Source organism: Lagopus muta, chromosome 9, assembly GCF_023343835.1.
Source record: "Lagopus muta isolate bLagMut1 chromosome 9, bLagMut1 primary, whole genome shotgun sequence".
NCBI classification, from domain to species: domain Eukaryota; kingdom Metazoa; phylum Chordata; class Aves; order Galliformes; family Phasianidae; genus Lagopus; species Lagopus muta.
In genome coordinates, this window is record NC_064441.1 from 12071840 (window position 1) to 12082228 (window position 10389).

At 52.3% G+C, this 10389-nt stretch overlaps 1 protein-coding gene across 1 annotated transcript; it reads right to left on the reverse strand.

The window, feature by feature from the left end:
* Positions 1–4807: 4807 nt before the first annotated feature.
* ZIC1 (Zic family member 1) lies at positions 4808–8999 on the reverse strand. The gene is made up of 3 exons (XM_048954737.1): positions 7324–8999; positions 6093–6256; positions 4808–5681 (listed from the first exon to the last, which is right to left on the reverse strand). The coding sequence occupies exons 1-3, from the start codon at positions 8294–8296 to the stop codon at positions 5484–5486; spliced, it is 1335 nt and encodes a 444-aa protein (XP_048810694.1). The 5' UTR covers positions 8297–8999; the 3' UTR covers positions 4808–5483.
* Positions 9000–10389: the final 1390 nt, after the last annotated feature.

The window sequence follows — 10389 nt, forward strand, 5'->3', positions numbered from 1 at the left end:
CCCAGCCCCACAGGCACACACGGAGCAGTTCTTAACAGCACTTTCATAGAGAGGTAGTATGATCCTATATATCTAAAAGGTAATTAATTTGATTTATTATACTTGAAAAATCCTGTCTGCAGTACGGGCGTCATCTGGAAACTTCATGCTATTTTATACTATCGCTCTAAAGCCGAAATAAATGTTACGAATTGATGACAGCTTCCAGCTGCATGATAAAAATAGCCCCTTCGCCTCGCAGGATCGTGTTTCTTGTTATCGAAGATGAACCAAAGCTGACCCGTGGAGTTGTGCAGAGAAAAAAAAATATTTTGATATAAAATAAAAACCTTGGCTACGTTTAATACACAGTGAACCTGAAATCGCAGCTTGGTTGCGGTGGAACGGAATCCACTTCAGTGTGCTCAGCAAGTCAGAGAAATCCATCCTGCGCTCAGCCCCAACCAAGGACCCCGGGTATTAATCTCTCCAAATGAATTTGAAGAATATGTCCCTTTTGTTACAAACGCGATCCTTTCTACACAGACGTCCGCACGAAATAATTGAGGTTACGTGAACCTCCAGCACTGCACCTCCTCGTGAAGCACACCGATGTGTGTCCTTCTGGAAACACTGCCGTTTCTTTACATATAAATTCAGATAGATAGCGGTGAGGGCATAGATACGTATACGTATATTTAATAAAACCGGTAACACGAACGGTGATTCTGGTGAGCATGTGCGTAGCTCACGCGTGCCCCTTGGGTTACCCCAAAACAGAGCCCGCACCTCCGCGCTGCGGGAATGAGGCTGCGGGGCTGCAGCGGGCCCAGCCGGGCCTCCCAGCTCTACCGGCCTCTCGCCGGCAGCACAGCCCCGCACTGAGCCGGGCCGCTGCTTTTGGAGAAGAAAGCAAAGGTTTCTCCGCCGAAACGCCGCACCGCGGGGCTCGTTGCTGTGTTTCGAGGTGCGCGACGCGCACGTGTGCGCGTCCCGCGGTGCGCGGCGCCCGGCCGCGGGGCTGCGAGTGTGCGCGTGTGGGTCTGTGCGTTTTGGAACCGTGTCCAATAAACGGTACCCCGTGGCCCGTGGGGATATCGCTCGCAAATTCCTTGCCCTCTGAGCTTCAGCGGTAACACGCACACCGCCTCCTCCGGCATCGGGTCACTCGGAACGCCCTGCCCCGTCCCGGCAGCCTTCTGCTCCCGGGCGCTCTGTGCCCCTCCCGCTGCTGCCGTGTCCCCGCCGCCACACCGCGGCTCCGCGCCGAACTCGGTCTTCAGGCGCTCCCGCTCTCCAAGTGCGCAGCCGGCACCGGCCCGCGGCGGAGCACCGGAGCCTCTCGCAAAGGAGCAAAAGCTCCGGACGTGGAAAAGCTGACCAAGTCGAGGCCGTAGAGTAGCGTAGCCAGAAAGGCAGCGATTGTAACTCTCGACTCTTCGTGCAGCCCTACGAGCACTGCCACTTCTTTACGGCTAAAAAAAGGGAGACAAGCAGTGGAGGCCAGCGTGCAGCTTGTGTCCCCATTTGAAGCAGGGTCCGCTTTAAGGAAGCTAACTTTGTCTTTTGAATGCCGGCCTCGCCTTTTTAAAAAAATTCAAGCGATCATTCACAAGCCATTAAAGAGACCTGAAAGGCGACTCTTCGGGGGCAAATGGAAGAGCCCGATTATTGTGCTGTATTTAACTTTCTGCTTCCCAACAGCACCAGTACTGCCGGGGGTGCTGCGTAAGCACTGCTCTGGAGTGGATGGACGGCACCCCCGCACCTCACACACCTCACGCAGCCCCTCCAGGCACTTCCTGGGCGCTCTCAGCTTCCGCACTGCGGGGCCCAGCCTCTGGCTGCCGGCACGGCGAGCTCAGGAGCGAGAGGCCCGCAGACGAAAGCTCCCGAGCAGTCAGACATTGAGGACGAGAGCAAAATAACGGCCCCCGTAGAGGCTGGAGAGCTGAGACTCGTTTTTCTCCCCGCAAACCTTCGGGAGGAGTCCTGCACAGGGCGCATCGCTGGGGAAAAGTTGGCTTCAGCGAGGGAACCAGCGCAGGGAAAGCCGCCCCGCAGCCTCTCCGCCTGCGCGATGCCCCCACTCTGCCGGGCACCTCGGGGCGCTGCTCCCCTCCTCACGGCCGAGCGGGCAGCACCGCCGTGCCGTGGGCTGGAGTTCAGAGCATTAATCGCCTCAACGCAGAACACCTATTGGACCGCACCGTGCCCCCAGACAGAAAACAACAACAGCAGCAGCCAGACAACCGAACACCTCCTCGTGCTGCAAGGTGCTCACACAACCCTCAGCCCGAAAGTTGGCCGAGCGCTCGGTCCCAAGCGCCGAGACACACACAGGCACAGCTCAGCGCTCAGCTACCACTGCAGACCGCACACAAGTTCAGACCAACTGGCCATACACATCTTTAAAACACCTCTCTTGCACCGCGCTTCCCTCGCAGCACGTCTCTCGGTGGGACAGGGCCGTCCCTATTCCCTATTCCCACCACTATCTCCGTTAGCCGAGCTCTGGTCTCTCTACCCGAGTCCCATCAGGGACGGTGAACAGCGAGCCGCTCTCTGGGCGCCTTAAACCCCATCTCCGTGCGGCCGTGCCCCGGGCAGCAGCGCTCCGTGCCGGGGTCCCAGCGGGGCCGAGCAGCTCCGGTGCCGCCGGGCCCTGCAAGGTGGCGCTCTCAGCATGGCGCGGCGCTCCGCCTTAGAATAAACGCTGAGGGAAGGGAAAGTTCGCGTCGAGCTGCTAGAGCGCTGCTCCAAAACCCCGCGCCGAGAAGTTTTATGCTAAAAAGGAACGGGTTGAGGGGAGAGGGGAGCTGACAAACCGCTCGGGAAGCTGTGGAAATGTTAGGGACAAAGAAATGCGCTCGCGTTGGTTTGCCCCAGTACAATCCGGAGCGCTGGAAACGGCTGCACGGAGCCGAGAGCGGAGCTCCGCCGCCCCCCCCCACCCCCACCCCTCCGGCCCCCACCCCCCCCGCAGTTCATATCCCCATTGAGTCGCCGTACACATAATATTTCTTTAAAGAAGCTGTTAAAGTGTCATCCTGGTCTACTGGAAGGTCAGTCCGTGCAATTCACTCTATGACATATCACAAGCGCTCGCAGCTTTAGCCAAGCTCATGATTTGTGTTGTCTGTTGATATGTTGTCTGCTTAATGGGGCGATCATGCAAGCTACAACCAGGAACAAAGCCCAACAGTTCCAACAACCGTAGCTAAGTTAGTGGAAGCAGTACAGCTTGCAAATCTATCAAACTAAACTGCAAGAAAGACAATCTGATTTAGAGAAAAGGCGTTCTGCTACAGTCATTAAGCACAAGTAATTTAGATTTTTTATATTGTCTTCTCATTTACAAATTTACTGTATCAACGCCAGCCAATGGAACGAATTTCTTAAGTAAATGAGAAATAAATAAAAGAGATAGAAAGATAATCAAATTACATAAAATAATTCTTACCCTCTAGATTTATTTTTTAGAAAGCTATTAACACTGGCAAATTTATAGTAATAATAATAACATAGCATAAGAAGTAATTGATTTAAATTAACATCACGTCTTAAGGAATATCAGGGGGAAAAAAAAAGAAGAAGAAAAGGGGGGGAAAAAGGAAAAAAGGAGGAAAAAAAAAGAAAAAGAACCAAAAAAGAATCAAAAACCAAAAATACACCCAACAACAACAACAACAACAACAGCCTTCGTGACACAGTGCTGCATCTCTCAGAGTGAAAGGCCCAAGGAAAGTCATGAATCCACTGCCTGAGAATTAGTTATGGTCATAAATGCTCTAAATTAAAATAGCAACCGAAATCTCCTCTGTTTTAAATCTCCTAATATATGTTATCCGAATTAATTTAATTTAGGGACCCGGTCCATGCAGATTCATGGGCAGTGCTGGAGTGGAGTGAAGCACTTCTCGTGTAACAATTCCCCACATTAATATTTATGTAGCATATGCAATCTATTTCTGTTATTTTTATGGTTGTTATTCTATGTCTGCAAAGGTCATTTAAATTATACTGCGGCCGAAAATTTGTTTCATAAATTTTGATATAAATACTAATTACACACTATAGTAATGCCAGCAGGGATCCTTTCATTTATCACATTTATATCACCTTCGCTGCTTTAGTGATGACATAATGGAAAGCAGTGAAAAACTGGGACAGTTTTATCCTAATATCCTAAAGCTAGTCGGAGTTGCAGCAGGTTGACTGAGCGAATAAGGATTCCTACCACCATTCGTGGGATTTAAGAATCTTTAATAAGGTACGAAATGTTACCAAACAGTTCTGTAAACTAAATTTTACATACCAATTCTTCTAGCCATAAATATTGAATATCTTGTAACATGTATAACCGGACCTTTACATGCGGATAAATATGGAAATTAGGATTTATATACATTATGTTCTTGTATTTGCCAAAAGCAACGGACAGATATAGTTTATCTCTTTTTTTTTTTTTTTTTTTTTTTTTTTTTTTAATATCACTTTACATAAACAAATGTAACAGTTTGACACGCAGATCCAGGCTTTCACTATACGAATTTCTTGACAGGACGTGTAACAACATTTTACTGCACTACTTAGACTGGACTTTGGGACGAAATGTTGCACTTTATACAAAAAAGCACATTAATACCAATAATATTCTGTTAGATCGACGTTTAGACTGTAATAATACAAAGTAATTCACATTTTGGTACACATTTACTAGAACATTCTTGCCATTCAGTACAAATAGTTGGATTTCTACCTCTCCCCTCGGCCCCCCCACCGCCACCCCCCTCTCCTCTCCCCCCCCCGCCCGCCCCTCCCCCCACATAGATGCAACCACAACTCCACGGCTCCCCGGCTTCGACTGCGGTATAACTATGTACAAAATGAAACAGTACGTTCATGTTTTTTGTGTTTTCTCTCTCTCTCTCTCTCTCTCTCCTTTTTTTTTTTTTTTTTTTAACTTTTTTGAAGCTAATAATTCTGTATTTACAAGAGGGAGTGGGGGAAGGCCGCTGCCCGAGCAGACATGCAGTTGGAGAGCTCTAATCAGTGGTTTCCAGTACAGCCCTACACGGTTGGCATTTGCCCTGGTAACCTTGTCTTCTTATGCATCCTACTAAACCCTTCGCCTACCAAGCCTTGGAACAGAGCAGAGCTGAACAGTCCAAAAAGTAAAAAGGAAAAAAAAAATCAATAATAATTAATAAAAAAAAAAAAGGAAGAATAAACAGGGAAAAAAAAAAAAAAGAGAGAGAAATAAAAGAGGGAAAAAAAAAAAAAAAAGGAAGAAAAACAAACAAACAAAAAAAAAGAGTCTTCATTTTACTCAGTCCTGGGTCTACTGGCAGCATTTTGTTTTTGTTTGCTCTTTTTTTTTATATTCTGATTTCAGAGTGTTCATTATTTTTGGAGTCTTTTAAATAGGGTCTGGATTCGCTCGCTTGGGGCTTTTTTGTTTTGTTTCGGTTTGTGTTTTTTCGCTGTTTTGTTTTAGCGTTTTAAACGTACCATTCGTTAAAATTTGATGTAAGCGTGCTGTGGCTGGACGTGTGGTGGACTGCGGAGGAGGAAGGGGATAAGGAGCTGGCGGTCTGGTTTTCTGTGGATGGAGACACGATGGTTGGAGGGGTGGAGGACTCGTAGCCTGAGCTGGCGGCGGGAGAAGGCTGGGACCCCTGCGAGGACGATTCATGGACCTGCAAGAGAGAACCCGGGCAGAAATAGAGCGCGGCGACGGCCCCAGGCCCCGGTGGCGGCGGCGTTCCGCGGGGACGCGCCCAACATCGACACCCGGCGCCGAGCTGCGGCCCGGTGCCCCCCTCGGGGCATTCCTCGGGTCCAGGCCCTGCGCGCCGGGTCTCCCCCCTTCCCTCCCCGGCCGCTCAAACGGCGCTGCCCGGCGCGGCGGGGCGGGGGCGGCCCCGAGCGAGCTCCGGGCCGGGGCTCGGCTCTCCTCGGCGGCCCCGCGCCTCTCTCCTCGCTCCGCCCGCGGGCACCGCTCCCTACGGCCCGGCGGGTGCTGCCCGCGGCCGTCCCCGCAGCCCCTTCCCCCGGCCAGGCCCGAGGCGGAGCCGCAGCGCCCCGCACAGCGGGCGCCCTCCATTTACCTTCATGTGCTTTCTGAGGGAGCTGGGGTGCGTGTAGGACTTGTCACACATTTTGCAGAGATAGGGCTTGTCGGAAGTGTGCACATGCATGTGCTTTTTGCGGTCGCTGCTGTTTGCAAAGCGCCTGTCACAGCCCTCGAATTCACACTTAAATGGTTTTTCACCTATTGCAGAGGGAAGGAGGGGGAAAAAACGGATCGGATTAGGCAGGGCCGCCGGATCTCTGCTCGCCCCCACCGCAGCGCCGGACGGGAGCACGGGGCTCCACCGCAAACACTCGCAACTTTCTAAGTTCAGCGGGGCTCAAAGCCCCAGACCTTCCTGCTCTCTTCTGTCCTATCCGCACCTCCGACCCACTCTCGGCGCCCATTTCCAAATGGAGGGAGGAGTAGAGCACCCAAGAACTTTTCTTTTTTCCCCTCTCTCTGTTCGCAGGGGCGAATTTCAGCTGCAGCCCAGCCCTAGGCGCTGCTCCCGCTCCCTTTTCGCGGCGCTCGGAAGCGAGAGGCAGAGCCGGCGTGCCGCTATTTCCACCCGATCTCAGAGTCTGCTTGCCGTTTTCACGCCTCGCTCTCGTGATATTTTACCCTCGGCCCCCTCCCCCGTATTTTTCCGCAGTACCGAGCTCGGCCCGGCCGGACCGAGACACGCACGGCGGCCGCAACCCCACGAACCCTCCTCGGAGCAGCTCGGCGCGGAGCGGTGCGGGGGGGAGCGCTCCCGGCCCAGAGCAGCGCGGCCGCCTCCCGCGGCGGGGAAAAGTTCTCAGGCCCCCGGCGCCCGCCCTCCTCCGCACAACAATAACACGCGAAAGCGCTCGGCTCGCTTGATTTCCAATCGCTCCACGGAATTAAATATTTACCAGCCCCTGAATCGCACAGGGGAGACGGATGAGCCGCCTGCAATATTTAGCACCGTTTCTCATCGCGCCACACTCAAAACTGCCGAAGAACTATTAATTAAAACCTATAAATTTACCAAGACCAGGTCGCTGCGGTTATTTTCCCCCCGCTGCCCTCACCATTCCGACAGCAAACCGCGCCTCTCTCCCCCTCCGCCTCCCGGGCACCGCTCGCTTTTTGTCGCGGCCGCCGCCGTGCCCGAGCTCGAGCCAGCACCGCCCTGCAGCTCCGCGGCCCCAGGAGCAGCGAACGGCCCCGAAGCGGCCCGGCCCGACCCGGCCTCGCGAGTCCACGCGCGGACAGAAAGGCTACAGAGAAGGTTACCGTACCTGTGTGAGTTCTTTTGTGTATTTTGAGATTCTCTGATCTGGCAAACACTTTGCCACAGCCTGGGAAAGGGCAGGGGAAAGGTTTTTCACCTGTGTGGACTCGGATGTGATTTACGAGTTTGTATTTGGCCTTGAAAGGTTTCCCTTCTCGCGGGCACTCTTCCCAGAAACATATGTGATTGGACTGCTCGGGTCCTCCAACGTGCTCCACGGTGACATGAGTCACCAGCTCGTGCATCGTGCTGAAAGTTTTGTTGCAGGACTTTTTGGGGTTCGCCAACTGCTCGGGCTCAATCCACTTACAGATGAGTTCCTGCTTGATGGGCTGCCGCATGTAGCGGAAGAAGGCCCCCGCCCCGTGGTGCGCTGCCATGTTCATGTTCATGTGGCCGTAGCCGTGCAGCTGGCTCGAGGCGTAGTGCTCGGAGCGGGGGCTGGTGACCTGGCCGTACTGCTCGGCTCGGCCGTACATGTCTCCGGAGAAGCCCAGGCGCATCTGCCCGTTCACCACGTTGGGCGAAGCATGGCCAGCCGCTTGCTCGTGCAGCCCGGGGAAAAGTATATGTCCCGCGGCATCGCCGTGTCCGTGCGGGCCGCCGAAGCCGCCGGCGGCGGAGGCGAAGAGGCTGTGCTGGGCGCTGGCGGCCGCGGCCTCCCCGAAGCCGCGGTTGCGGAACAGAAAGTCCCGGGTGGAGTTGAACGCAGCGCTGGAGTAGGAGCCGACGTGGGGCGGGTGGTGGTGGTGCCCCAGCGCCGCCGCGTAGCCCGGAGCCTGCGAGGTGAAGGCGGTCTGCCCGGCCGAGGCCAGCTCGTGGCCGCCGGGGTTGAGTTTGAAGGCGCCCATGCCGTCGGCGAAGGGGTTGATTCCCAGCCCCACTTCTCTGTCCGTGACATCGGCCGCGGAGTGGTGGCGAGACGATCCGAACGTAGTGACTCCTATGGCGGGATACTGCGGTCCAGCATCCAGAAGCATCTTCCCAGCGTCGATGCAGCAACCCAAAAAAAAGCACGCGCGCACGCACACAACGCGGAGAGAAGCAGCAGCAGCAGCGGCAGCGGCGAAAACACCCTCTCTGGAAAGTCGGAGACGATCACCACCAAAGCAACCACATCAAAAACACCCCCTTCGGCATCAGCGCGGGGGGGAGAAAAAAAAGGGGGGGAGGAAAAAAAACAAAAACAAAAACAACAACAACAAAAAAACAACAGAGGCTGGTGGGAAAGGGGGGAAAGAGATCTTCGCAGACGCAAATAATAATAATAAAAAAAGGTGCCCCAAAAAAATATTCACTGTCTCTCTGCTTTGACTTTTCTGGGAAGCTGAAGTGGGGAGGGGGGTTGGGGTGGGCGCAAAAAGAAACTGCCCGCAAATAACAATAACAGCGAGAGCTCGGCGCGGGCAGCAGAAAAAGAAAACAAAAAAGAAACTTCCTTCAGTGATTTTTTTGGCTATAGGAATGTCGCGAAGTGGCCGAGAGATTGTTTCTCTCTCCTCTTCGAGCTTCCCCACACTCTCCCCTATTTTTTTTTTTTTTTTTGGCCTTTTTTTTTTTTTTTTTTTCGCTTTGCAAAAAAAGGCGCAAATCATGCACAATATTGTCTTTTGCGGTTTATCTTCCTGGGGAGAAACTTTCACCTCCTCAGCCGGGCGGTGAACGCGAGACTGATAGCGGCAATCATTCCTGCAGATAAATGAATTGAAAGGACGACACCGGCCCCCCCCTTGATGAATGGGAGCCGGGGGCGGGGCGACGTGCGGGCGGACGTGGGCGCTGATTGGCTGCCGGCGGCTCCCCCTTCCCCGCGTAACTCCCCCCGGCCCCGCCAACGAGGGGCGCGCACGGCCGCCGCCCGCCGCTGATTGGCCGCTCCGCCTCATCAATCGCAGGTATTGTGAGCGCCCTGACAGCCCTTTGGACAAACAGGGCTTCCAGGAGTAGCAACTTTTTTTTTTTTTTTTTTTATAATAAACCTTTTTTTTTTTTTTTTTTTTTTCCACGAAAATATTTCCAACGCATCTTTTTGTGTCTATGTGTGCTAAGGAAATAACAACAACAACAACAAAAATCTTTGATTATTCTTTGGGTTCCTTTCTCCCCCTGTCTCCCTCTCTCTCTGCCCCTCTCGCTCCAGCACTCCTATAATGACGGTAATGATGGTTTCGTGGTGATCCCGATTTTTTAAGATCACTGAGCAACTTTTTAGGCTCTGAAAAGAGGAGCCCCGTAGTGACTCGCTGCTTTTGAAGTTGCTGTTTGCCGCCTGGTTAATACCGGAACTCTCCGAGAGTAGGTGCTGGGTGCGCTGGGCTTTATTTGTAGCCAACAGGCGTGATTCTGGGGGGAGCTGCCTCTGCCCTCCACCACTTTTCTGAAATAAATCTTGTTTTCTGCCCCCATCAACACGCAGGTGGGTGAGAACTCTTCACTTTCTACTTCTGCTGTTGCTCTTTCTCCTCTTTTCTGTTTTTTTCATTTCTCCTTTCTCTTCCCTCCCCCCCCCTACCCCCCCCCCCCCCTCGCTCTTTTTACGGGGTCTCTTTCATTCAGGTAAAAACTGTGGATTTCCCAAGCAGACATCGTTCCTCGCTCTGCTGCATGAAACTCCCGCGTCCTTTTTTTTTTTTTTTTTTTTTTTCCCATCTATCTTTATTTTTATTTCATTTCAAACCATCGATAGGAGCAATGTAAATTTTCTGACATCCAAACCTTTTCTAGTTCACAAATCAGTCACCCTTGTCACAGTTATTGAAATTCCTCAACTTGCCACACCAGGACGGTGGAAAAAGCAGGCGGTGCCTTTGTTGCTGACCAGGCTTTTGATCGCCAGGGAAAATTTACTTACCTTCAGATGAGTGAGCAGAAAAAGAAATAACACTCCCTTTGATTTAGTTAGAAAAATGCAGACATTTGGATTCAGTGCAAACATACAACACTTGGTTGTTTTCTAGATGCAACCCTCGATTAACCTGTCTTTCCCCAGCTCAAAGTCTATTGAAAATCTGCGGATAGTTCTTTTTTGTTCTCGCTACAAAGAGCCATTGAGTATATATTAAAATGATTGTCG

Coding starts and splice junctions, on each gene's coding strand:
- ZIC1 (XM_048954737.1), bottom strand. CDS start 8,296: ATGCTTCTGGATGCTGGACCGCAGTATCCCGCCATAGGAGTCACTACG. Junction 6,257..7,323: donor ACACAAAAGAACTCACACAG/GTACGGTAACCT, acceptor CCTCTGCAATAG/GTGAAAAACCATTTAAGTGT. Junction 5,682..6,092: donor CCCTCAGAAAGCACATGAAG/GTAAATGGAGGG, acceptor TCTCTCTTGCAG/GTCCATGAATCGTCCTCGCA.